The following is a 27,975-nucleotide window of genomic DNA, read 5'->3' as shown; positions in this document are numbered from 1 at the left end:
GGTAGCTTTTACTAAGACAAAAAAATAAACAAACCAACAAGGAATTTCAATCTTGAGGCACAGGTGCTTTAAAACAGCTGTTTATTACCACAGTGAAATATTAAAACAAGAACACCAACTTTATGGAAACAATAAAAGTGCAAATGTATTTTGATATTAAATAGGAAATGAATTGATAAATGTTTCATTAAAATGGGCTGACATTTTGAGTCTATAAACACTTTTTTTTGAAAACAAAACAAAACAAAAAATAGCAATAGCAGCCAAACACTTCAGTTTAATCTTTGGTCTAATTATTAACCAGCAAAAATAGTTGTACCAAAAACATCTATTGCAGACAGACATTTGAAATTTACATTACTCTGTAGAGATTCAAATTCAAAAGAGGAGGAATGTTTTTGAGACATTTAGTCAGATAAGAAATAATGATGTCTTTGAGAAATATATACTATTTTTCAATACAACGAGAAGTCACGTATATGCATTTTGGCATTGCCATTGCATTGCCAATATGCATTTTGGCAAATTAACTTACTCTTTCGCAGGTGTGACTCCCCGTCCCAACCAATGTTCAATAAAACCAACTTCATTTGCACAAAGTCTCTGTAACACTAGCTTGCAGATAAAGAGAACCAAGAACCCACATTAGTGCTAAATAACATGCTCTTTCTTCTGCATTTGCGTTTCAGTTTCCGTGTACAGAGGCCACCATGCTGAACCTATAGTACACTGTAACAGCTATGACCTTAACACATGGCACATATTCAGAACCTTGGTGTATTTAGTACAGTATCGCCAGGTCAAGTTCTCTACACACCTCCTTGCAGATAAGGCTCCATAATGGCACCAGGACACTACAGTTCCTACCACTGTCACGTTTCTTGTGGAGTACGATGAACAGCGTAACAGAACCCAACTTCCATCAGCTCCTTTTGTCAATCAGACTCATGAACACACACTTTGCAGCAGATAAAGAAAATACACTTAATGTCTCAGCTGCCCAACAGAGCTGCAAGTTAGTCTAGAGGTCTTCCTCAGCCCTCACCCAACAGCATGCACATGGTCACCTCAAGAAAGGTTGCCCAGATGGATTCAATTGGTTTCGAAATACTGTCAAAATAACACCCAGTTAAATCTCTTTTCCCTCCACCCCAAGCCTGCCTAACTCTCAATAGATCTCCAACCTTAACCCCATGTCCCTTGGCTTATTTGTAGTGCGTCTTCACTGAGAGTTTACCATCAGTCTCACTCACCCCTCAGCCCAACTTTCATTTTCTATTTATTTTCTCCATCTCTCCTTGCCATGAATTGCCTGATGCAACCATCTCTTCCTTTTACTACACTTTAATGACAAAGTTCTTACCAGGTCTACTACCGACTCCCACCAGTACAGAATCCACACCAAACACGCATCCCTTTTCACAGAAAAGATCACTTTTCAGAGAGAGGGATGCACAGCGATGTGAACAAACCAACGGCTGACTGAAGCGGTTATGATGCCAGAATTAACAGCTGGAGTGTTTTTTCATGAGCTCAGGCAGCCACAGTACCCTGGACTGGCCATCTAGTCCTTTGGGCAGACCTGCATCTAGTCCATTGACTGCAGACCTGCATCACATTTCAATCAACAAATAACACAAGTCTGCAGAAACAGTACGTATCATGGTCTGCTACAAAAAAAACAACCAAACTAAAAAAAACCACCACTGACCAAGGTAGCTCACACTTAGCCTTAAATACCATGTGCAAAGAACATTTGATCAGTACTACCTTTAAATACACTATTTGTATTTGTAGAAAGAAGCACAGCGCTTCATGTATAAAAATACCCCAACTTGAGGGTGTGACCTACACTATAATTACCTGAAAATAAGACAGCAAGAGCAGTTAAAAAAATACACAGACAGAAGTAGGCAAACATCTGCCTGGGGAGTGTTTCCATTTAGAAAAATAAATTTTTATAAAGCTTCATAGATTTAAAAAATGTTTGTTTTGTGCTTTGTTGCATAGAACTGTGAATAAAGCACACCAGTATCTCTATGTACATCAGGGAGAGGAGGAGTGTATTAGTAATTTCAAGTTATCCTGAAGCTTCCCAGGAGTTACATTTAGTAATTTATAATTCATTTCAGATTGCTCACCTAGGACACAGTAGAGTGGGTAATCAGGCAAATGTTAACATCCTGAGCATCAGCAACTCAGTAACAGGTTTTGGCTTTCAATACATCAAATACTTGAGCAGGTGACCCAAGGTTTTAACTTAAAGCAAAGATTTGCCATTCTGCATTCGCTGACACCCTAGGATACATCAGGCTCCTGTACCAGGAACACAGGACACTTGCAGAGCTGCGTTACACCTCGCCAGGTTATTCCAGAGACCAGGACATAACCAGCCAGAGGCCCGCAAGCCCAAGCACTCCTTCAAGCTGAACTTCACCACCAAGACCAATGGGAGAAGTTTAGCAAACAGTTAAACGATGCCTGTTCAGCCCGGTAAGACCCTATGTGAAGTATTCTCAAACGCTCTTTCCACTACAAGTGGAAATTATCTCACTGATGCTTACATTTAGGAGACACCATAATCCATAGCCTAAGACTGCCCCACTGTACCATGAAATCGTGCTACAGAATTATCAAGTACCCTGAAATATTTTACTTCCTCCTCCCCACAACAAGATAATGATTTGCTATAGCACAGCACTAGAAAATCCCATCAGGTTATTTGGTCAAAACGCTGCCACAGTCAGAGAACTGGCTAGGCATTAATCCAAAAATCCCACCGCACTCTTACTGGAGAGCACAAGGGCACAGCAGTCAGCTTACAGCACTGAGATTTGGACTGGTTGAAGCTTTGTTCCGAAACAAATATAAAATGTCTTTGTTTTGTTGTTGGTCCTCGTATTAAAGAAAATTCTGAGAAAAAGTTACTCAAAAAAAAAAAAAAGGTACAAAACCAAGAACCCATAAATGGACTCCCGAGTATTTCTGTCAAAAGAAGGTTTTCTTGGGGATGATTCAAACATCATCCCTTTATGAAAATACTAATGCCTCCCCCATAGCAAGTATTTAGAGCAGCCAATTATGGTAGAATGAAGGCCTTTGTGAAAATAAAGTGCTATTTGTTTCTTTTTATCCACATTTCAATCCTTCAGTAAAACCTTCATTTAACACAGAAAGGCACAACTAGATTCTTCATACATCAGAGAGGTTTAACTTCTTTCCTTGATGCCGCATTAGCATGCATATTATATTTCCATTCAGCACGATGTATTAGATTACACAGGAAATTTAAATCATGTCATTGAGCATTTCAAACTGAGATCAGCACCCATGCTCTAACGCTCATCTCATTTTAAGAGCATCTCGGTACATTAGGAGGTTTTGTTTGCACTCATGGGATTTTTAAATCCCAAATGGATTTTGTATGATAAAAAGCAAATCTCAGAAAAAGGTCAATTTTGCCAATAAAACAACAAGTTAAGACAAATTTCCAGAATTGTTGCTTGGAGCTGACCAAACTTTCACACTTCCCCACTAAGGCATTTCCCCAGAAATTTCACAATTCTCCACGAACCAACAAGGATGAGATTAAAAAACTGAAGCAATCACAATTTCCTTGAGTCTTGGCCTTTGGTTTCCTAGTTTTCTCAGGTCAGGGACAAAACCGCAGAACATTTCAGCGGATCCCACCTTCCTCGGGGAGATGTGGGCTCTGGGCAGACGGGCATGCGGGCAATGTCGGTCACTCTCCGTGCAGCTCCTGCCGGGCCTCGACGACGTGCCGGCACGGGGCAGGCGTTGGCCGCAGGTACCGGGGTCTGCTGTACACCCTGATGAGGTGCGGGGCCTGGCTCCAGGTGTACAGCAGCTGGAAGGCGGCCATGTCCAGCGTGGGCCCGTCAAAAGGAGCCAGCAAGTTCACAGGGGCGGCTTCCTTGAGGAACCTGGGCAGCGCCACCGCCTCGGGGAGGCTGGTGTTGCCCAGGAATAAATGCATCAGCACCTGCTTGCGCAGGCAGTCCCTGAGGTACATCACCAGGTCCTCCAGCCGCTCCACCAGGAACCGCTCATCCCAAGCCTCCAGGGGCCCCTGCAGCAGCAGGGAGAAGAGGGCCGTCTTCAGCACGTAGGAGGAGAGCACCTGGCCCCACAGCGAGCAGAACGGCTCCTCCAGGCCCTGCCTGCGGAGGTCCCGCAGGCCCTTAAGGATCTGCAGGCACTTGAGGTGGCAGGAGGAGGCCGGGGCTTGCTCCTTCAACCAGCTCAGCAGCCGCTGCTCCTGCCGCGAGGCATTCAGGCCCCACAAGGCCTCCTGTGCCGGGGCTGCCTGCGGAACCTCGGGCGGCAGGGCCGTGAGGTAGAGCGCGTCGCCCAGGGGGATGGCGGGGATGAGGCGCACGGCCATGGAGATGTGGCAGCACACGTAGTCGGAGCAAGGCAAGATGTGAAGCGTCGGTGGGCGCCCTGGGCAGGCCGAGAGGCTGATGCGGCAGCGCTCCTGCAGCCGGTACCGCACGGCGCTCAGGCAGCGCTGCAGGTGGCCCTGGAACCAGCGCAGCACCAGCGCCGACGAGAGCAGGCAGCGGCCCTGCGGCTCCACGCAGAAGCCCTCAGTAAAGGGCCGGTAGCGGCGTGGCCAACCAGCCCCCGCAGGGGCCCGCAGCCCGCACACGAAGGCAGCTCCCGGTCCCAGTCCCGGCCCCAGGTCCCTTCGAGGCTCAGGCTCCAGGCGCGACGGCAGGCGCAGCGGCACCAGGACGTCGAAGCAGTCTGGGCTTCGCACCTTGTGCTGCTCGTAGGCGCTGCCGATGCGCACGAAGTCCCCTCGCAGGCTGAGGGCCAGCGGGCCGGGCTGCAGCCCCTGCGCCTTGGCAGCGCGCACCAGCTCGGCCACCACCCGGCCGACGTGCGCCTTGCTGTGCCCCAGGACGTGGGGCGAGAGCCGCAGCTGCCGGGCGTGGAACCCCTCCAGGGCTCCCCGCCGAGCCGCAGCAGCCCCCCAGCCCGACCCCGTGCCGTGCCGCTGAGCGCCCCCCGCCGAGCCGCAGCAGCGGGCCAGCAGGCTGCCCAGCAGCACCGCCACCAGCAGCAGCAGCGCCGAGCCCTTCAGCAGCGGCACGGAGCCCGCCTCCGCCGCGCCTTCCTCCTCCTCCTCCTCCTCGCCCGCCGCCGCTCGGCCCCGCGGGGCCTGGCAGAGGCAGAGCAGCGCGGTGCACAGGCAGGTGGCCAGCGGCCACAGGACGCGCGCGTCCAGGCTGTCGGACACGGCCGGGGCGCGGCGGGGGCTCGGGCCATGCTGGCCGCCGCCCGGCCCTGCGGGCGGGGAGCGCCCGGCCCCGCCGCCGCCGTCCCCTTCGGCCGCCCCCAGCGCCGCCGCCGCCCCGTTCCCCACCGCCGCACGCCCCCCTGCCTGCTGCCGCTGCTGCTGCTTGCTGCGAGGCTTCCTCTTCCGAGGGGAGCGGCGCCGCGTCAGCCGCCGAGTGAGCTCAGAGGAAATGCCACGGGCCCGGCCGCCGAGAGAGGGCCGGGGGCGTTGTCAGCCCGGGGGCCGGCCGGCACCGAGCCGCCCGCGGGGCGGGGAGCGGCGCCGCCCGCTCCTGCCCGGGCCTCCGGCGGGCCCGGCTCCTCAGGGCCTGTACCGGCTCCTCAGGGACCGCCCCGGCTCCTCAGGGACCGTCCCGGTTCTTTGGGGTCCGCCCCGGCTCCTCACAGCCTGTCGTGGCTCCTCAGGGCCCGTCCCGGTTCCTCAGGGCTTGTCCCGGTTCCTCACAGGCCGCCCCAGCTCCTCACAGCCCGACACCGCAGCCAGAAGATGTCCTCACACCAACATGCCCCCGGAGCAGAGCCCCAGCCCCTCGGCCAGCAGCCCCCTGCCCCTGAGGGTTCTGGCAGGCAGCCTCAGACCCATCTCGCCATGCCCCCATCACGGCCAAAGAACGTTTTGGGGCACACGTTTGGTGTAAAACTGCGTGATTCTGCAGCTCCCCGTCAAGGGGTTAGGGAGCAATGGGGCCAGGGCGGCGGGACAGCATCACGAGCTCAGCATCGTCCATTACTTCCACAAATAAAAGTGATAAAGGTCAGCCCCGTGGCAGGGGAGTCATAGTTGGTCACAGCTCCGTGGGCCTCAGTGCATACGGAACAGCAAAGTTGTTGCCATCAATACATCGGGGTGCCAACGGGCTGCTGTACTAATAGCTGCTTGCATTGCGGTCTGCTGCTCTACCCATAGCTGCTTGCAGCCTCTTCATTCAAATCATGAAAAAAGCCTCCTTTGTTTTGTTTTGATCGTTCCCCCTCCCCTCCCTTTTGCCCAAATCACTCATCGGCTGACAAACTAAAAGGGAAGAAGAAATAACCCTGGGAGAAGTTATTCATGTGTTGCACAGGGCCCGTTTCCTTGCCTGCTGTATGACAGCTGCCATGATGTCAGCGCTGCTGCTGTTAACGGCGGCTGTCTGCACAAACCAGATGGGAGAATTTGAGATTCATCAGAAATACACACCCAGGGCTACGGCAGGAGTCATCCCGAGCCCACAAGCGGCAGAGCCAGACAGGTTGGAAGACAGGCACAGAAACATCTCCACGCTCGCAAAGCCTCCGGCACTGCTGACAGTGTCATCGCCTTTCCCTTGCAAGCTGTGGTCTGCGGGGAGCGAGTGGCAATGTGACCTGGAGATTGCACCGAATCGCGCTGACCGAGGGAGATGTTGCTCATAGTTAACCCTGCCTTTTGTTGCCGAGAGCTGGAGAGTCTTGAGCTGAGCCTGATGAGGATCATCCTGGTTCCCTCGAGAACAGCAATGCTTGGGCCCTGTTCTGAGACCGAGCAAGTGGGGCCAGGTGTAGGAGTACTCACATAAAGCTTTTGTGGCAGGGTTTGCTTTTAGGAGAGGACAGTGTGGGCCAGGGATTGGGAACTTGTTTGCAGAAGATGTAAGGAAGCACACATTGCTTCAGACTGCATGGCTGGGCTGTCACAAGGTCTTTACATCAGCAACCACAGCCAAAAATGATGGTCTGACAGAAAGAGTTTCTTTGTTTGAGCCCTCCCTTGGCAATTCTTTGAGGTCCACTGCACGAGGAGAGGTTGTGAAGCAGATTCAGTTGTGTGAGCAGCCTGCTCCACAGGAGCGATGTACAAACACAACTGCTGCAACCGCTCACGTGGGTACTTCTCTTGGAAAGCAGAACACCCTGGAAGCAGGGTTACTGCAATAAATATGAATAATAGAGCTTGTAAAACCCCCAACGATAGAAACTACAAGTGTCGCTAGTTTGTTGCCTCTCAGAGGAGCAGGATAAATCACTTCTTTGTCTGTGGTTCCCTTCAATTTCTCAAATACCTGAGCCATGGGAAACTGAAGAGCTGAGGAATTATTGCTCTTCACTGGACAAGCTGTGCAGGTCAGCCAGGGCTGCAGAGAGCAGCTGTGGGCCAAAATCTGGGAGGAATAGTGTATGTCCTAGAGGAGACAAGGGGGGAAATAATGGCAGCATCATTAGTTAACCTGCGAGATGTACACAGCTCTGTGTTACCGGATTATGGTTCTGACCTTCAACACTCAGCATAGAAGCCATAAGCAAGATAAAGTGTTGGGTGTGAAACAAAAGATATATATGGCAGCCTACTACATTTAAAAACGTACGGCCATCAGTCCACGTGCTTGTAATTTGCATTTTTTTGTTTTAGTTATGCTTATGAAAGAGCAAATCAGATTCCTCCACGTTTCTGCCCGCAGCCCACATCAGTACTCCAGACTCACCAAGAGGAGGTTTCAGCAGTCCCATTAGGCCTCCGGGACTCATCTGTCACTGAGACCTCCTCACCCAACCCTCTCCCTCAGGGCGCTGCCAGGTCCTGATGATCTCTTCAGACCTGCTTTTCCTCATATCTCTCATAGCATCTCCCTTGTGGTTTGTACCAAGCCCACTCTAGCCAAGCTGTATTTTTGGATGCATCTGTGTCCTAACTAGCTTTTGCTTCAAGAGTCCTGTGGTGACAATGCTTAAAACCAAGAAATGAGCATATTGAGTTACTGCTCCTGAAAGACTGGCGTTTGCGATCGCCTGGATATCTGCAAGCAGCATCTCACATTTGCAGCCAAGGAAACTCCTGCCACGCAGTAACACACAAATCCAGTCACCGAGCTGGTCTGACAGTTCAGGACATGACTCCTTTACATAACATTTTCCTGTCACTGTTTCTCAACCATAAGGCCAGATCTTGTACTGCTGTTGTTTTCTCTAGAATTCCTCCCCTGCTTTCTGCACAGATAACTCAAGATCATTTTTAAACACGTATTTTGCTGGCAGTGTGTTAGCTCCGTCTCAGATGTCAATGCGGACAGGGCCATCATCCCTGGCTCCTCTTTGTTTAGTAAATGTTTACTGAGTTTTGAAGCTGCTTGCAGAACTTTAAGAAGCATCTATATAAACATCGCTTGTGGTTTCATTTCAGGTGATGGAGTTAGAACTGCATTTCTGCAACACAGCTGCATCTGCACAAGGCTGTGGGAGGCCCCGCTAAGGCATAGCAGCAGCACTTGGATGCAAGAGATTGAACCCAGTGAACTGAAAATGTTGTAACAATCTGAGAAAGGAGTTAAAAGAAGGAATGAGTCAGGGAAATAAGTGCAAGAGAAAGGCTGCATAAATGTTTTTGCAATTTGTCTTTATATGAAACAAAACATTACTTCGAGTACATAACTGTACTTTCCAGAAAGAAGCTCACACTCAATAGCCAATATGCTACGCGCTGAGACGTCAAACTGGGTAACCAAGGCCAAGCAGCCTGAATTCATTCCCAGGCAGCCAAACCAGAGTGAGACTGGAGATTATATTTGAGAACTACAGGGAGCTACTGCTCCAACACTGACCCTTGGAGTTATAATCAGGATTTTTTATTTTTATTTTTTTTAAATAAAGCAGATGAAAAGGTAAGGAAGCATAGGCTATGCTATGACATCTCAACCAGCAGAATAATTCCATGCTCCATGAGGATGTTGCTGACAGCTGAAGTCACAACCTTGCTCCTCAGAAACGTCCTTCCAGCAGTCAGATTTTTGAAAACAAACAGGAAATGAAAAGCACTTTTCTCCCCCACACTCCTTGTTTCACGCTTTCCTGTATTTCTTGGTAAAGCAGGACAAGAGGACCAAAGCATTCATCATGCTACTCATTGCCTGTGAGCCTTCACTACAAGCACTCTGTTCTGCACCCACAAACAGCAGAAGTGGTTAAAAAGCACTGCTGTGCTGATACAAAGCCTATCCTTTAAGAAGCCCTATTACAAAACACCATTGAACTATACGAACCCTTTGGACCATAGCTTCAATTTTCACTAGCCTGTGCTTTTTTACACCCTCAAACCCAACGTGTTTCACATGCCTTCAGGTCTTTGCCACAGGCACACTGATTTTTGACCCAGCCTGCGCTCTGTCTTCATGCAAGGCTGATTTGAGGAGCTGCCCCTCCACACTCAGCAGCCAGCCAGCCACACCTGCAGGAGCCTGCATGGCCACGCTGGGCACCCGCTGCCCTCGAGCTTCGCAGCACGGCCATTAGCACTGCAGGACCAGCGTACAGGGGAAAGGCTGCAGCCTCCCCCCAGTCCTACATGAATTTATCTCTGCAGGCTTCGCTGGACAGAGGAAATCCAGATGTAGGAAATCCAGATGTCACCTGCACCGGTGGGACACGAGCCTGGGGCCATCTGGCAGCAAGTGTGCATCAGCTGCTCCAGATGAGAATGCAAGCACGAGCTCTGCGCATGTGCCAGCAGCGCCGGGGCAGGCTTGCCCGAGCCACAAAATAGCAGCTTGTACTCCAATAACCGTGACTTTAAATCAGGACCAGAGCGAGTCTGCAACACTGATTTTTACTGCCATCGTTAAAGTTACCCGCCGGTACCTCCTCAGCCAGCAGCAAGACAAGAGCTGGAGAGCCGGGGGCTGATGAGGGATAGCCAACAGCCTATTTTGCAGGACCCTGGCTGCTTCTGTGTGTTCTGAGCACAGGTAAAAAGCTTTAGGCAAAAAGCTGAGTACATCAGAGGTAGGAGACTTCACAGGGGTGAGCAACTGCCCAATTTTGCTGTCAAGAGCTTACTTGGAAATTGCCAGTTTAAGAGTCACTCCATCTACCTGCTCCCACAAGCTAATAGCATCTGATGGCTGCTGTACCAGAAATAAAGGGGTTGTAAACACAAAACTACTTTCAGTTACCAAATAGCAGCAAGCATTGCTGCTCATTACCCATCATTGCCATCCTACTGAAATTACACTGCAGGGGCTGTATTCGCTTTGCAATGGAAACAGCTCATCCACGTTATCACCGTTGATCTGTAGTTCACATTTTACAGCCCATCACAGAGGAAAGGAAACAAACCATTTTATCTTGTCTGGAGTGCTTTGCTCCTCTTGTCACTTCGAGTACCAAGGTTACATTGAACTTGAGGACAAGCAGCAGGGATGTGACTCGTCCCTCCGTGTCTGGGAGCTGGACCGCAGGCAATGCATTTACTTCTGGAGTGGCTCTCCGATGTGTTTTCAGCCTCTCCTGGAGAAATAGCAGCTCATTTGTTTGGATTAAATTATCTATAAACTCCACTGCTGGCAAGTTACAATGCTAATGCTCCTTGTTTTTCACTTAAGCAGTAATCTTATTGTTCCTGTATAAAACAACAACAAAAAAGTTGATGAGGTTTTTAATAGCAATTGCATACCCCAGAAAAATAACATCATACACCAATAACCATAGCCTCAAAATCACAGAGAGAATCCACAACATTGATTTTTACTACCATTGTTTAAATCACCCATTGTTTAAATAAATGTTATCTAAATACTTGCTTCAGAATGCCCCCTATGCAGGATATCCTGTTAGCTAAATAAGGAATAATGTTATACTTAATCACGTACAACACTGAGATAAAAATAGATGTCCCAGTATATACCATCTGCATGACATCCCTGCGGGAGATTTGTGGAGGCAAAAAGGAGCGTTGGGTATATAGCATCCATTAAGTTTTCCACCGAGAGCAGTATTTCATACATCTGTGTAACTGATATGTCAGTGCTACAGCATGCCAGACACTGTCTGAGACATGGGAAAAGCAGCTTGCACCAGAGAGCTCGCCGTCTGGGCAGGCAGAAGAAAGGAGCAGAGAGGCAGAAGGCACACACAGGTGATGACATTTGTCTGGTGCTTTCATGATGTACCTGACGTGCGAGCCTTAGACCCCTGCCAGTACCTGCCCCGGGGAGCCCAAGCTGCACACGTAGCCTGTGGCAGGTGCAGGAGGCAATATGTGGGCATCCCTTCCTGCAGCAGGGAGCTACAGCTGCGAGTGGGTTATACCTGCTGCTTCATACCACACGCTATTAAACAGTCTAAAGCAGAAAAGTACAATAAATCACAAAAAAAAAAAAAGTGTCTGGAAGAGCAGTCAGACTCAGCAACCCAGGCCTCCAGAGCATGCCCATGGACATCCAGGAGTTTGTCCTCTCATGTCCTCTCTTAAAATATTTCCTATTTTGTAAGTGGGATGTTCCTGCCCCCTCTGCCAGTCTGTTTGCTCACCAGCTACCAGCAGGGTATAACACTGAATCAGAAGGTCTGCAAGCAGACCCAGCTTCTATGAACCACGTATAGCCTAATACAGGATTTCCTTGCTGCAGAAGGACAGCTTCCTGAGTAATTCATACAACACTCTCTTGTCCAAGGCAGTCCTTATTATAGCCAGAAATACCCTGGCTCCGTGCTGGTGAGCAGCACGAGCACCAGCGGGCTCACCTCCAGGTTGGCAATGCTGTTTGAAAGCCTTCAAGGACTCTTTTTTGGATCGTGTGAGCACAGCACTTATGCTTTCCCCTTACACTGCTGTTCAGGAAGCCATGCCTGTATGTTTCCAGCAAGGCAATGAAATGGGAACAAAGAAAAAAAAAACATATCTACATTAATGTACACTTGCATGCTGAATTCTGCCAACCAAGCTGTATGGGATAAGAACGTGCAGCCACATCCTCCAGGAAGGTGAGGCTGATGCTGCTGTGGAGACAGCCTCGGTATGTGTGTGTTCAGATGTAAATTTAATCACCAACTGCAACGGTTTAGCTTAATTAATGGTAAGCCACTTAAATTTGTATTTGCTTCTGCCTGAGATGCACCGTAACTTGCTGAACTAATGAAAAGTGATCGCATAGCTGATTTCTAATTTTCTGATTAAAGCAGAGTAATTTAAATGAGGATTATAACAGCTTTGTTGCACCAGTTTGGGGTTATTTTGCTATTTGATCGATTTAAAATCAATTTAGCAAGATTGGAACATTTTAAACTGGTCTAGATTGTTAATGTTTGTTTGTTAGCAAAGAGGGAGCCTAGGAATGAGAATTGAACACCAGTTTCAACCGCCTATTTATTGCTCAAATTACTAGAGCACATTTTCCCCTTTGCTTTCCAAGAAAACTATGCTGCTTGTCCTGAACTCCCACTCCAACTAACTCCACAAACAATTTGGTTGAAATTAGGGAAAAGAGCAGAAGTCCAAACCATTACTGTTCACATTTTTGTACAAGAAAGCTCCTACGAAGGTCCCCAGGCCACACAGGAGGTCGGCCCTGCCTGGCCCACTCCACTTGGGAGCAGCAAGGCCAGAACGGGTGCTTGGAGCATCACCTACTCTTTCCCACATTTAAAATAAAACTTTTCGCAGAGTATGTTGAAGCTTCCCTCGCTTTCACCACCACCTGCATAAATCCCATCCACAAGCATTTGTCAATTTATCCTGGCAGAAAGCCTCATGTTACACAGCAAAAACAGCTCCTCAGAGGTACTGATTACCTTGACCACCAAACAAACAGAAAACCAAAATCACTTCTGCTCTGAAAAAAATAACAGTGTGAGGGAGTTAGAAACAAGACCTCAGGCTTGTACCAAGGCTTCCTGCTGTTTTCAGCGGCGCTGAGGATGTGTCCATGTCACTGACAGCTTTTGAAGAGCAGCAGCCGCTGCCTCCCGTTGGCAATGCTCGTTACGGGGCGGCAGCCTCAGCCCCAGCTGTCAGCCTTCCTGGTGTCTTTTAGCTTTGGGTTTTTACACCCCTAAGTTTGAAATCAGAGAAGGGGTTTTGTGCCTGACCAATAACCTGTGGTGGTGCTGTGACCATGAAGCAATGCAATCCAGCACGCAGAATCAGCAGCACATCGGGTTGCGCACTGTTACTGGCTTGCAGCCTCCTATAATGGGACAATCCCGGCTCAGCCGACACTCCTGATGAGCCTGGACCAGATCACTCACCCAGGGAAAAGAAGGACAAACAGCATGGCAGGAAACCTGAGCGAGGAAGGATCTGCGCAGGGAAACCTGCTCGTCAACACTCTTCAATTAGGGTGGAAAAAGCAGGCCCTCTGCCCCCCAGCTCTCATTCTGTGGGGCTGGAGGGTGGAGGTAGCTTGAGGAAGCCTGGTCCTAGACCCTTACCTGGTCCTGTTGAGGACTGAGAGCACAATGACAGCTTTAAAGGAAAGCGGCAAAAGAAGGAAAAGCAACCCCAAAATGATAAAGGATCCTGACCAAGCAGTGTTTCTCACCCCTTCACTCTGAAGGGGCTGACAGCATAGGTGATGCATGTCCTTATGATGCCATCCCTCCACCTTTGCCATCCCTTCCCATCCTCCAAACGGGATCTCTGCAATGACTGGCACAAAGCAGGGCCCCAGAGCTCTACCAAGTGCTCAGTGTTTGTGTGCTGGCCCCTGTGCCAGCACCACACAAAGGCCCCAAAACACAGCCCTGGGGCTTAGCCTTGTGCCCCAGGGAGGATTCACCAAAACCCCACCAGCAAAGCCAAGCCTGGTCTCTTCCAGCATCCCCTGCGCTGATTTCTCAGGCTGCATCCCTTTAAGTAAGATTAAATGCTCCCCAGATCGATGCAAAGCAACACAGTTAGCTCATTAGTGATACAGAAAGTGCAGCATATCCCCATCTTTGTTTAAGGCCAGTTAGATGAGCTCATTAAATGACAGCTATTTTTACATCTGGTGTCATAGGTTTCCTTATTAGTACAGTGCCGACCACTTGAACAGAGGTAGGATCATCTTTCACATCCTACCTAATTGAATTTAAATCAATTTTCTCCATTTGCCATACAGAAAGCATCACTTTGCTCCCTGGAACTGCAAAGCGCAAGCCATCCTGCTCACCTCACACAGGCGCAAATGCAAAGCCAAGCCACCAAAGCAACAGACTCAGCACAGGCCTGTGTAAGCCCGAGCAGCCTCTACAACAAGCTAGCCCACAGCCATGGTCTGTTTCCTGCCTTCCCTCCAGGAATACGCTCTGTCCCCCTCTTCCCTTGCTGATCTCTGAAGTGATACCTGCATGTGGGGGATGAGAGCTCACAGCACTCCAAGAAACGCGTGGGAGGTTCTGCAGGTGGGGCAGCAGGGCGCCTTCCAGAGGAGTAAGGAGAATGCTGAGATGCCCTCCTTGGCACCGTCAGTACCCATTCCCACCGACATGAGGCTTCTCACCAGCGTTGGGCTCACTCTGCCCATGAAAATATCGCTTTTCCAAGCAGCTGGGGCACCCGCACCTTTGGGACCTTCGTAACTAGGTCCCCTCTGAATGGAGAAAGGACACGTTCATAAATAAAAGGGGACATAAACGTCTGGAGAAAGCATAGGGCAATAAAGACCATGCTGAAAGTGTTCAAGTGAAACAGTCAGGCACCTTCATAGCATCACACGCTAGGGACGGCGGATGCAGCGCTGCAGAGCAGACCTCACCAGCCACCCTTGCAACAGCTTGGTGGTGGTCATCATGGCAGCAGAAACTAGCGGTGTCCGTGGTGGCCTGAGAACAAAAAGCATGAATTGAAAAATAAAGAGGAATGGTCACCCACCCAAAACTCATACTTCTGCCCAGATTGCAGCTCTTAAAACAACACGACACTGTCCCCATATGCATTATTCGCCTCCCACAGCTCCGCTCTGGAGGCTGTCACAGCGCACCAGGTGACAAAGGCCTGGGGACAGACGCCTCGGGCTGGACAAATCCCAAGCTCCATTTGAGAGCATTTTGATACTGAAAGACACACACTCGAAATTTCCTTACCTTTTCCTCCGTTGTGGTTACAGCTGTTCTGGGAGCTGATCGGATGTGAGCTTTAACAATTCATCTCTGTGGGGAGGCTTGGGTTGTTCAAGAAACATAAAATACCGAGGGTCGCCTCTGAACTCACTGAGAGATTTCAGTTCTGACAGTTTCAGCACCAGCTTTTGGCTCTGAAATAACAGATCCTGCTTCTAGGTCAGGTTTATTGGTTATAAGCCTAGGAAATACATTTTAAATATGACTCCTAAACACATTAAAGCACAATGAATTATTCCTGATGAATGAATGCCTCATTGAATTCATTTCCCTTGCTTTAATGAATCATTCATGAACTTTTGGAAATTCATCTTACTTGAAATGTTCACTAAATACCTTGAATGAGCGATTTTGAAACAATAGGTTTCTTGGGCACCATTTGCCTCCACTGTCCTCTCACCATCATTTGTGGTTCGATTCCTGCTGTGTGTGCAGCTGCACATGTGCTACAGCCCTGACTTAGCTGCCTGATTAGATGACTAAATAAATAACAATATAAAATTAATCAAATGAAGGTGTTTGTACAAAAATCAGGCATCCCCCATCCAACCAACCAACAAGATCATTGATCAAAGAATACAGGGGAAAAAAATAGGAACAGATATAACCTGGTTTTAGTTGTATCTATTTTGTATTTAGTTGCTCAATGGAAAAATCATCACCAAGTTATTTTATTTGCTATAAACTCACACTAATAAAATCTACACCCCGTTACATCTTTAGGGAAGCATAAATAGTATTCCTTCCTTGCATGTAGCGAGTGTGTAAAATTAAATATTTCTTTCCTATATCCTTTCACTATGATGGAAAAGCATCCTCCAATAGAGCTCACAGGAATGCATTATCATTGGCTGGAGAGGAGATGAACTATAAACAAACAAACAAACCAACCAACCCCAAACTTACGTCCAAGGTAAGCATGGCGAGCCTGGAGTAAGAATAGAGTGCGGCACAACAACTGCCAGACACGCCAATGTTTGCAGTGGTTTTACAGTGTGAACAGCTATCCATTAGAAAATGTCCTCCTCAAACCTCTCCTCTTGGCTTTATGCTGTGTTTTCCTACCTCACACGTGCAGCTCACACTCGTAATTTGTTCTGTTGGTTTCTCTCAGCTGTGACAGTAAGTCTTCACAAGCAAAACGGTTTGGTGTGTCTTTACATTTGTTGGTTGGTTTGTTTTTAATTTTCCAACCCCCAGTGGATCAAAGACGAGCGTATTTGTTCTGCTGACTATTCTTAACTCATTGCAGCTCAGCCTGGAGTAAGTGCTCGGTAGAAGATGACATGAATGGTATATTATAATGCATCTGCTGAAAACAAAGGCACGTATTGCTGAAAACAAAGGCTCACGTATTTTGACAGCAGCAGGGAATGTAAAAAGGTAAAGTATCACCACAGACTTTCTTGTCATTAGGAAGCCCTCTGTAAACACGACACAGGGCTTTCACCATTGCAAGTGTGAAATTTATTTCACCACCTCCATCTAAACACCAAACCTACAGGCAATGATGAGTTGATTGGAAAGAAATGTCAAAGCATTAGGTCACTTCAAAGCCCCAACTTCAAGTAAGCATTTAGATCCCAGCCTTTGCCACACCACAGCCACGCAATGCATCAGGCAGATCCAGATAGCTGCTGAAGCAGTTATTAACCGCCAGCAACGCAAGCTGAAAGCCAGGCTGTATTTTGCCTGCTCTGTTTGGGATTTTTCCATGGATTGTGCTACAATCCACGGGAAGGCTCGAGGTTGCTTGTGTCTGCTTACCGGTACAAATCCTCTTGCTGGTCACAAACCCAAAACATCCCCTGAGCATTAGGATTCAGGCCACATCTGCAGGAGGGGAGCATGTGTTCCAGCTCATGTTGTATTAGTACTTGTGCCGCATGTGTCTGCATTTATGACAAACGATAGCATAACCAGATCTAGAGTTTGTCTGTAAACACACATAGCTGTCATTTTCCTTTACAAGGCTCAGCTCTCTGACAAGAGAACTCATTTCTCATGCATTATCCCCCTAAACATATGCCTGATGTCTTACTAGATTCTCACATTGTATGTAAACAACAGTACTCGTGTCACTTAAAATTGAGATGTAATTATTTCTCATTAGCAAGTATTGCTGTGATATTTGAGTGGGAGGAATTGAAGAGCGGACAGTTATTACTTTTTTTTTTTTTTTTTAAATCACATTTCAGCCACCCTAGAAGTTTGCAGGCACACTGCATTTTTCCTCCCAAAGTCAGACCCAGGAGGGCTGACAAGATGAGAGGCAGAGGCAGCACCTCAGCCATCGTTAGCAGTCAGCTTTCCAGGTGAGGGCTGGAAGCAAGCCATTAAGCTGTGCCTGTAGAACAACCTCACCAGGGACTTGAAGTCCCACTGCTGTTCTTTTGCTGGGTGAAAAATGCATAAAAGCTGCCAAGACTGGACATTTCTGCGAGATATCAGGAATGTGGCACAGGTAGTGCAGACACCCAGGAGGCCCAACTCCTCTCAAAGCATATTTCCATGAATTTCTGCCCCTCACCTGCTCGGTGACCGCAGGTGAGTTGTGAAACCCTCAGGGCAGAAGAGCTCTGCCATGGTTTTAGCAGTGGGACACTGGCCCCACGAAAGCAAAGCACTTGTGTCTTCCCTCCTGAGCAGCGAGGTGCCACCTCTGGAGCACGGCCCCTCCCTGCTGGGAGGGAGAGAAAGAGGGAATGATCAATCAGCAAGATAAGAAATTTACTTTAACCCAGATACAAAGATGAATGCAATCAAGTTGTTTGCCTTGGCACTGTGTCTGTCTGCTCCTATAAGCAAAGGCTTCTCACTCCTTGAAACGTTTTAGCCGTTTGCATACACAGTAAGCAGTCCCTGACTATCCAGCAGCCCTCAAACCACTGACTTGAGAAATCCATGACAGCTTGCTGAAATGCAGCTGGCAGAGCGTGCCTTCAGAACAGGCTGTAGAAAGCTATCACCCCTCTCCCCAGCTGCCTCCACTCCGAACCGAGCAGCTACTGGCAGGTGGCTGGCCAGCAGCCATAAAGAAACGTGCTTCTAATGCCAGTTGTCTTTTCTTATTCTGCAGTCCACAAAATGTATTTTACACAGCAGAAACACAGAGTGCATGTGTTTGGCTTGCTTTAATGGCTACCTCGGTGTACACGTGCCCATCTGTACCATCACATCAATAAATCCACACATCCTAGGCACACGTAACATGAAAGAACAAATCACTGACATGCAAACAGTTGGGTAGAAAATAACAGCAGGGAAAAACAACAGCTTCAGGCATTTGTTTGAAGCCTGGAGTCTAAAACTAACAGCATGGGAGACAGCCAAGTTGGTCACTGGATCCGTCTCTTGCTTTTGCATTTCTCTGTGCCAGCTCAGGAACCACACTGCAAGGGGAGCGTACTGCTCAGTGCCCTCCTTCCTTGGCACACGGTCCCACTGGCTCCTACCTTTTGTTGTGAAAGCCATAACTGCAGTGAAAAAGCAGCAGGAATGATGGAGCCGCACAGAAGATGTCTGCCCTTCTACCTTCTGTAGCTCCTTGGTGAAAGGCTCAGGGGGGACACATGCACAGGGAAGGCGAGATCTAATAGTAGCCTCCAACTTTCCGAAGGGTACTTACCCAGATGGCTGAGCCACTCTTCTCCATGGTGCCGCAGGACAGCAACAGCCGCCACCACCTTGGAAGGTGTAGGATGGACATCAGGACAAAAAAGCATCACTGGCAGGGCAGTGCAGCACTGCAAGAGGTTGCCCAGAGGAACGGTGGAATTTCTGTCCTTGCAGGTTTCCATGACCTGGTTAGATGAAACCACAGCTGAGGGACGTCAGTGCTGGTGGCCACAGTGCTGCTGGCACAGGAGGCTGGGCTGGATGAGCTCCAGAGCTCCCTCCAAACAGCGCTGCCGTGAAGCACCCCCAGCACAGCATCACTTACTTCAAGTTGAGATGGAGCACAAGTAAAGGCAGGGCAATGACCTTAATTCGTGAAACAAAGAGATTTACTACAAACAAACAAACAAACATACAGGTACGTATATATTATACACACATAACATTAATAGCATCAAAGGTATACTAATCTGCATCTTCACATGATGAAATGCTGCCATAAACTGTGTTACTGACAAAGAGGTAAAACTCACTGCTGTGAATCTGTTTAGATCTCAGATAACCACAGATAATCGCTGCCTCGATTTGGGTCCTGCTCTGTAAAACAGTATCATAAGATGACACTCCTCAAAAACACCTGAAGGTAACAGGAGGCTGCATTTATTGAAAGCACTTAATGACAGAGAGCAGAATTTTCCTTCGAATGCAGTCAAGTTGTTTTAGAGACCTGTTACCACTGTTCCAATTAACTGTTAATTCAGATACTCAGCACTAACTCACACCCCCAGCTCCAGGTGTAAGTGCCAACAAGCTTTCTCCAATGCAAGTTAAGATCTGCCACTCCAGGTGGGAGTTCAACTGCAGAGCTGCTGTCGTTCCCTTAAATCTATTCATTTTTTTTCATCTCAGTCATTCCAGGGAAACAGAATTAAGAAGTGGTAAAATGAATGGTGCTTTTAAATGCCCTCCTATCATCACACATTCCTCCTTTAACCTGGCCAATATTTTGGACTTCTACCTTTAAAGTCCTTAAGCTGAAAATACCTGCAGAACTCAATGCAAGTGACATGCCACAAATTCGAAGCTGCTGACAAAGAGTGATTGGCACCAGTCTGAAATGATATCTTCCCTGAAGTCAAGAAACCAGGCAGACAGAAAGGACCACACAGATTAAGTAAGCCCCTAAATGCTAAGGAAAATCAAAGAGGTACAATCCACGTCATCACCAGCATAAATTGTAGGCACATCCTCATCCGACCTACAACAAGCCTCGCTCTATTACACTCAAGTAAGCCACGCAGATTTAGTCCAGACAAAGCTCAAGCCCATTATATCTGGCATTCATCTTCTATCAGTAATATTTATCATCTCAGACAATGATCTAGCGTTCTGCCAAACAATCTGATGAGCCCCATTTTACATAACTCGCGGCATAACGTCCATTCAGCTTATGTCAGCATCATTACATTAATCACAGACACACAGATTTGGCTTTTGCTCAGCCTAGCTGCGGCAGCAAGAGACCAAAACACGTCCTGCCTACAGCCAGCTCCAAGCCTCTGTGGCGTCACACAGCTTTGCCATCCTGGCAGCTCTCTGGAGTTGAAGGGATGCAGATCTTTGGAGCTGTTTGGAATGTGCAGAACCATCCTTTGCTTGCATGACAGAGCTGCAGCTGTCTGCCCACTTCCCTTTGCTTGGCTTTCCCTTACCAGAGCCAGCAGCTGTGCCTGCGGATGGTGCAGAGCTCTCGGAACACCAGGAAAAGCCCTGAAAGCTTGGCACGAGACCCATACCAGCTGGCTGTCTCACCAGCCTGCCAGAGATGGCATTGCCTGCATCCCTGATCGGGAGCAGCTTCGGGGAACAGGGGCCGGCCCTGTCCCAGCACCAGCCGAGGCAAGAAGCAGCGTGAGAAGGCTCAGCTCAAGGCGCAGACCACGGACCCCCTGCACGCAGGGACCTTCGCCTCACTGAAGGAGGAGGAAATGACTAGCAAGTCCTGTGTTACTGCGGAGTTGCAAGAAGCCGTTGTTACTCTGAGGGGAAGGATTTTTATCTCACTGCATACTATGAGATACAAATCATGTGTTTATCTTCAGACTCCCCCCAACCCAAAGGCACCGCGAAGACCCCGCCGTCTCATCTGCACCCTGATTTGAAAAGGCAGCATTTCACAGACTCCCCGTCTGAGCCAGGTTCCTTTTCCTCTGGCAGCATGACCCAAGCCAGAGCAGAGTTCATTGGGAGTCACTACGACAGCAGACTCGTACAAGTGATATGCTTTGACTTCTGCATGCCACGAACCTCTACCGGGATGGCTGACATCAGCCAGCTTTAGTTCTGGCTGAAAACAATATACAAAAAAAAAAGCATCACAGCCTTCTTGCAGAAGCTCTGTACCACTCTGTACCACACGTCTTTTTGTTGCCTTTCATCACCTTTTGTAGTCTTTCAAAACCTGAAATAGGTTTTGAAGCAAAAAATGTCCACTTTGCATGACAAAAATGGAAACCAACTCCATTTTCTATGTAGAATAACGGAAGTGAAGAGTAACTGGCAGCAAACAGAAATGCACAGCCATGAAATTGGCAGAACAGCTCACCCCCACTAACAGATGAGTGCAAATATGCTGCTCCAGTAAAAAGAAGGAACAAATCCTGATCCAAAACATAAAGCCGAGTTGTTCTCCCAATTCCTCCCTCATGCTCACAGCTAGAGACAGCATTACTGTCTGACAGCCTCCTCAAATGTCCATGATGTTTTCAGCTGTTGAGGACAAAGAACTTGCTGTGAATGCTTTCACAGTTACTGCAGATATGGCCAAACACAATGACCTCATACAGTCATTTACTGATGTTTCCACTCTCCAGCCAAACAAAACTCACTAAAAATTGGATTTGTCTCTCAAGTGGTGTTGCTCCAAATGAGCAGTGTGTGATGGTCCCAGAGGCCACCCACGCTTGGGAAAAGGATCACATGGACCCTCCTGTGCCAGCAGCAAATTCCCCAACAGCACCACAGACATCCTCCGAGGATCTCTCTGACCAGCACCATTGAGACTATCCGGCTTTGGCAGTGTTGTCGATCTAGGAAAGCACTGCGCACACCTTGACTGGTATTCAATCCTGATGCAGCAGCTGGGAAAGCAAGCTGCTGGCTGGCTCAGGGCTCCCAGTTTATACCACAGGACCACTGTATGTGTGGGTGTGCGACTCCCAGCTTTGATTCAAAACACTGTTCTCCCTCCTTGATCTAATCATGGACAGTGCTGCCCCATGCTGCCCTGTTATTAAAGCCTTTACAATAGAGTATTCATCAAGCCATTTTTTTTCCCTTTTTTTTTTTTTACTCAATTATTAAAGTCCATGGCTTACAGGACTGCACTGCACATTCTTTCAGCACCACTTACTACCTCTTTAGCCACTTAAGTTAACTATTCCTTCATGCCAATTCCTCACTTCTTCAAATAATTTAGGAATTTTCCACACGCAACCAGATGAATGTTTCAGGGAAATTAAGGTAACAAATTCAAGAGATTTAACTTTTGTTCAACGAACTGGTCAAGCCAGGAAGACATCTTAAGTTTAACAGGCCCTACCTTTAATAAATTCACATTTACATGCCTATTGCTCACAACTGTCTGAGGCTCAGGCAAGAAGAATGAGAATCCCTTAGATCTACCCTGCTATTATGTAGTGCCTGAAAAAACAGTGATTTAGCTTTGAGTTCCTTACATTATTCCAGTGGATGTGCAAACCAGTCATTGATAGAGAACCAAATACTACTTTGTTTAGACAACGTAAATAACATCTGCAGTTTGAGTATAACCAGGCCAGCCTTGCGATGGTTTGATAGAAATTATTCTCAAAGAATGTACAAAGCGTCAGTCATAATAAATCATACAGGAGTTTCTATATTAAGACTTTTCTTTCAGTCTAAGCTCCTTTACAAAAAAGGGAAAATAATCCTCTTGAAGAAGTCTTTCATGACAAATTACACACTGATCAGTACCTACAAACACTAACAGAACTACTCAAAAAGGCAAACTCAGAGATGTACCTGGATTACATACTGCCTGAAACCTTACCAAGCACACTGATACAGGATGTTCTGGGTTCCTGCGCACACCTCAGCATTGCTTCTCCTCCTCTGGTCTCAAAGCAGCTACAACATCAGTACATAGAACTGGTCAGCAACGCAGGACTGGAACCATCGCACAGCAACTCAATAGAATGACTTAGCTTCAATATAATTGTGTAGATTTGTCATGGCATGGTGGCCCCGTTCCTTATTACAGTAATGGGCAACACTGCCACTGTTTTATTTCTTGGTTTCTAGTTCCTTTTCCGCTAGGTTTTCATCCATTACATCCCACATCCAGAACTGACCTGTTCAGTTACGCCTGGCTAGTACATTGTTAAGACCCAACAACCAAGGGATGCAATCTTGCAAGAAGTCATTTTCATCCCTACCAGTTTAAGACATACTAATTCCATTGTACTTTCATCACCACATTAGAGTTTAGCAGAGCAGATATGCAAAATTCTGTCTTGTGCATTCCCATCGGTCCTTGGCAGGATGTCAGCAAGAAGCATGTGGAAATTGTTTCAAAGTTGAGAAAGCAACAGCTTTCTATTCAAGAACCACTGAAGACTAGACTAGAGGCAAAGATAATTTTCTCTTACAGTTTTCAAATTTAAGTGCAATTCCATAGGTGCTCCAAGTTGCTCTCTCCTGCTATATCACCCATATAGTGCACACACTCAGGACAAATTCAAGGGAAGAAAAACTTCAATTAAAAAGAATTCAGAATTGAGCCAATAGAAAACAAAACAACAAAAACCCCACAAACAAGTCTTCAAATCAGAGTCTTATAATAACAATCTTTATTCAAGAAAAAACTGAAAAGAAATACTTACTAGGATTTCATGTACCCTGAAAATAGAACTCAAGAATATGCTACTTATTCAGTATTAACCATTTTAAAATGAGCTAGTGAGCTCCAGCTTATTTCAAGAACGTATAAATTTGAAAGCAACAGAGAAGATAGTTACCACTTTCATACATGTATATGTTCTATATACCCATACTCTCTATACACACATATATAAATCATGTATATACAACATATTTTACTGCCACCTTGTGAACAGTTTCTGAATAAGAAGGTTTAAGTCACATAGTCCCAATTCTATCATCATTCACATTTAGCTCAACTGACTTTAGTGTAGATACCTTTTGAACAAGTACTCAACGTGATGGCAGAATCAGGTGTTTAATGAAGAACATTTTAAAAGCCTGAATAAAATAGATTTTAGTCTTCCACAGTTTTCATAATCTTTGGCTTCACAGTTTATTGCCACAAACATTATGGAAAATATCACTAAATTCTTTCTGATAAAAATATTGCAGCTTTGCATCCAAGCTGTATTACTGTCTTCAGAACAGAATAAGCTGGTGCCTGTAAAACAAAGAATAAAAGATTAAATGCACCTAGCAGAGTGGTGTTGTCTTTGAACTACATCTATCATAAGGAATAGTAAACATTTTTAAAAATTCACCTATATTTTAGCCTAATCTACCCTACAGAAAACCAAATAAAAATTAATTCTAAAGTAATGGTTCCATTTCACTACAAATATAAGCCAAGAGGAAAAACAAGTGAGGAAGCTACACATTCCTCCTCTGATATTCAGGGGAGCACAGAATTTACTTCGGTATTTCACTCCTTCTATCGTAGTTGTGTTTATCTATCAAGATGATGCCTCAATTTTCCAGCTGTATTGATAGCATTTATTAGCCGTATTTTAAAAAATATTTAATCCAAACTTAAATAAGAACTTTATTGTCCATAGGACAAGTCTTAAGAAAACAATCACTAGCACTTGACATGAGTTTCAACAGATTCAAACTGTTCTAGAAAAATGAAAGCACTAAGACGCTGTGCTATGTCAGCATTTTCTTATATTTATCTTTAGAAAAGAGTATCAAGCCCCTTATTTTCTATTTCTCAAAAAAAAAGCTGCGTCACAGTCACTGAATAAGGAAGACAAGAGTGTCACACCTAGATCTTTGCTAACAGCACCCATCAGTTAACATTGTACTTACTCCCTCAGCATCGTGTTCAAGCCCAATGTCATGGTGCTCCCGTTCATCATCCCGAAATTGCTTTATTATCTTAAAAAATAGCAGTTAATTAGTAAATTTACTCTGCAGAGAAATCAAGGCAGCTAGAATACAGAACTACATCCCGTTGGCCATTGTATACACCGGGGCTGGCATCTGAAGCCCAGGTCTCTCAAAAGCTTCTCAAAATCCTGAACCTCCAATTGGCCAAGAAGGAGATTATTTACATCACCCCTAAAACCTATTCAAGTGTTCTAAAAAATCTTTAGAAAATTAAGCTACGGTTTAGTATATCCGTGCCTTTTTCAATGTTTTAAGAAAACCTGTAGTCATAGTGACTTGTAACACTAATTTCACACATACAACAGTTACTGACAATTTAATTAACAAAATTGAAGTCCCTGCCTTGCCAGACAATCAGTAACAGTGTCTTCCTGTAACTCCACAGGGTTTTTTTTAAAAGAATTTCCTCTTGAGATACCTACAGATAATTAGGACCGCCTTAATAATACGCTCAGAATTTACACTCAGGTGCTGTCCCTGCCCAAGGGGTTTGCATTGGTTTTACCTTCATTACTGGTCCTCCTCATACTGACCCTGCGAATAATTTCGCTGTTCGACTTTTTCCTCTGTATTTCACACTCAGTTCTTAGCCCTTATTTTCATGGGCAATATTCTCCTCACATACATCAGCACAATTTGATTACTTCCAATCCTATTTCAGTATTGAGACAACAATTTGGAAGGATACAGTCTTGGCTAAACATTAAACTAAGAACAACTGAACACAGTAACAGTCAGCAGAGAGCTGGAAATGTGCACAAAGGCCCCAGAGCAAGCTCCCACCATCCAGAGCACAAATGAGGTGAACATGCAACACTTGAAAGCCCCTCATAAGCACTCTACAGGAGTGTGTCCCACAGTGATGCTGGAAGTACTTGGGAACTAGTTCTCTTGCAGAGCTAACAAACGTTATCTCTGTCCATGCTCTGAAACGTTCAAAACTAGACAAGGTCATATGCAGTATAAGCAAAATGTTACTATGCAGTCATGCTTTTTCTTCTTGTTTTCCTCTAAACCCTTCCTTTCAATTAAAAGTAATCAAAATTTAAGTACAATTCTCCAATCAAACGGAGAGCGATGAATTAATGAAAGCATGCTGAAGCTAATCTTACATTTTAATCTTGTTCCTCGATCAATTTAGTGTCGCTGAAGGAACAGCCATCCTTTTATCCTAATGTTTCTATTGACTTTGGAATTCCAAATGATTGAACAAAGAAAGATATGCTGCAAATTCAACCAGCATATTGTTTTATAAGTCAAGTCACGTTACGTAGTTCAACGAATTTGTTATGCTAGTTTTCAAGTCATGGTTAAATACCTGCAACAGCTCCTTGTACTTTTCTGGATCTTCTTCCATAAGAGTTCTGATCTGGCTGTTATAGTGATCCGATATGCTCTCTTCCACTGCCACTGTGCAAGCCATCGCACCTTTCTTTCCAAGTAAAGCGCTTCCAGCCCCTGTGATTGGGGTACCAAACATATGTTTCAGATTTCATTGTTTGCAATGTGAAAAATTTAAGCACTTAAAAATTTCATAAAGCAAAACCAGCAACAATATGACAAACTCACCTAAAACAAAACCTGCTACATTCCAGAAAGGCAGCAAAACAGTAGGTCGAACTCTGTAGGCAATCATTAACTCGTTAAACTTTTTCAAGTGGTCTTTTCTTGATTCCACATTTGCTGCAACAAAGAAAAATCACAACAAAGCATAAAACCAAAACAAAAAAATTAAACATTTCAATACAGCTAATAAATGAAACAGTAAACTAAACAGCTGAGGTCACACACTATGACTGTAAAGGCAACACTATTCACATCACAAAAAGGAAATGGGCAAGAAGGGGAGGTGAAGAGCCGGCAGTATGCGCTTGCAGCCCAGAAGACCAGCTGCATCCTGGGCTGCAACAAAAGAGTAGTGGCCAGCAGGTTGAGGGAGGGGATTGTCCCCCTCTGCTCTGCCCTTGTGAGGCCCCACTGCGTCCAGGGCTGGAGCCTCCAGCACAAGAAGGATGCAGAGCTACTAGAGCAGGTCCAGAGGAGGCACACAAAGATGATCAGAGGGCTGGAGAACCTGTCCTATAAAGAAAGGCTGAGAGAGCTGGGGCTGTTCAGCCTACAGAAGAGGGGGGACCTCGCTGCAACCTTTCACTACTTAAAGGGGACTTACAAAAAACATGGAGAGCAACTCTTTGCTCAGTCGGAAAGTGACATGACAAGGGGAACGGTTTTAAACTAAAAGAGGGGAGATTAGATTAGAGGTTAGGAAGAAATTCTTCACTCAGAGGGTGGCGAGGCACTGCCCAGAGAGGCTGTGGATGCCCCATCCCTGAAGGCATTCCAGAGCGAGTTAGATGAGGCCTTGAGCAACCTGATCCAGTGGGTGGCGTCCCTGCCCACGGCAGGAGAGTGGAACAAAACGATCTCTGAGGTCCCTTCAACCAGAGCCGTTCTATGATTCTCAGATAATATAGTTATAGCCAACATAAGAGTTCTTTTTACGTTCCAAGCGTTTTTGTCAGAGCACCGCGACAACACGCTGCAATTCCCCTACCGAACAACCCCCCCTTCTTATAAACCTAACCGCCGACTGACTACAAGACACACAGCCGCGGCGCTCGGGGAGCCGTGACCTTCCCCGGGCGGAAGAGGCGCGGGGCAGGGGGCTGCCTGCGGGGCGCCCACCTGAATGACGGGCCCCACGGCCGACCGGCCCAGCACCGCCATCTGCCCGGCGTAGATGCGGTTGGCGCCGTACTCCCCGGCGTGGTCCACCCGGATGATGCGCTCCACGACGGCCTTGTTGATGCCGTCCGGGCCCGTCCCGGTGCTGCGGGGCCTGGGAGCTTCCCCCCGCGGCGGGCCAATGCCGCGGCGTCCCCCCGAAGCCCCCCCGGGGCCGCCCCAGCGAGCGCCGCAGCGCCGGAGCCAGGGCCGCGGCCGCCGCCATCTTGCTGACCCCGCCGCTTCGCGTCGCGAAGCTCTGACGTCATCACCGCGGGCCGGCCTCCC

The 27,975-nt window shown here is 47.0% G+C and overlaps 2 protein-coding genes across 2 annotated transcripts; both read right to left on the bottom strand.

The window, feature by feature from the left end:
- Window positions 1-64: 64 nt before the first annotated feature.
- On the bottom strand, window positions 65-18,808 carry ITPRIPL2 (ITPRIP like 2). The gene is made up of 2 exons (XM_050713900.1): window positions 18,782-18,808; window positions 65-5,446 (listed from the first exon to the last, which is right to left on the bottom strand). Exons 1-2 carry the CDS (start codon window positions 18,806-18,808, stop codon window positions 3,743-3,745), a joined length of 1,731 nt encoding a protein of 576 aa, XP_050569857.1. The 3' UTR covers window positions 65-3,742.
- Window positions 18,809-23,643: 4,835 nt separating this feature from the next.
- On the bottom strand, window positions 23,644-27,922 carry COQ7 (coenzyme Q7, hydroxylase). The gene is given in 7 exon segments (XM_035548783.2): window positions 23,644-24,235; window positions 24,883-24,951; window positions 26,282-26,421; window positions 26,533-26,631; window positions 26,634-26,646; window positions 27,649-27,856; window positions 27,858-27,922. Coding segments are annotated over 7 exon segments (663 nt in total). The 5' UTR covers window positions 27,914-27,922; the 3' UTR covers window positions 23,644-24,157.
- Window positions 27,923-27,975: the final 53 nt, after the last annotated feature.

The sequence above is a fragment of the Cygnus atratus genome, chromosome 15 (assembly GCF_013377495.2).
Source record: "Cygnus atratus isolate AKBS03 ecotype Queensland, Australia chromosome 15, CAtr_DNAZoo_HiC_assembly, whole genome shotgun sequence".
Taxonomy (NCBI): Eukaryota; Metazoa; Chordata; class Aves; order Anseriformes; family Anatidae; genus Cygnus; species Cygnus atratus.
Note: the sequence above shows the minus strand (reverse complement) of the source record. Positions and strands in the feature narration are given on the sequence as shown.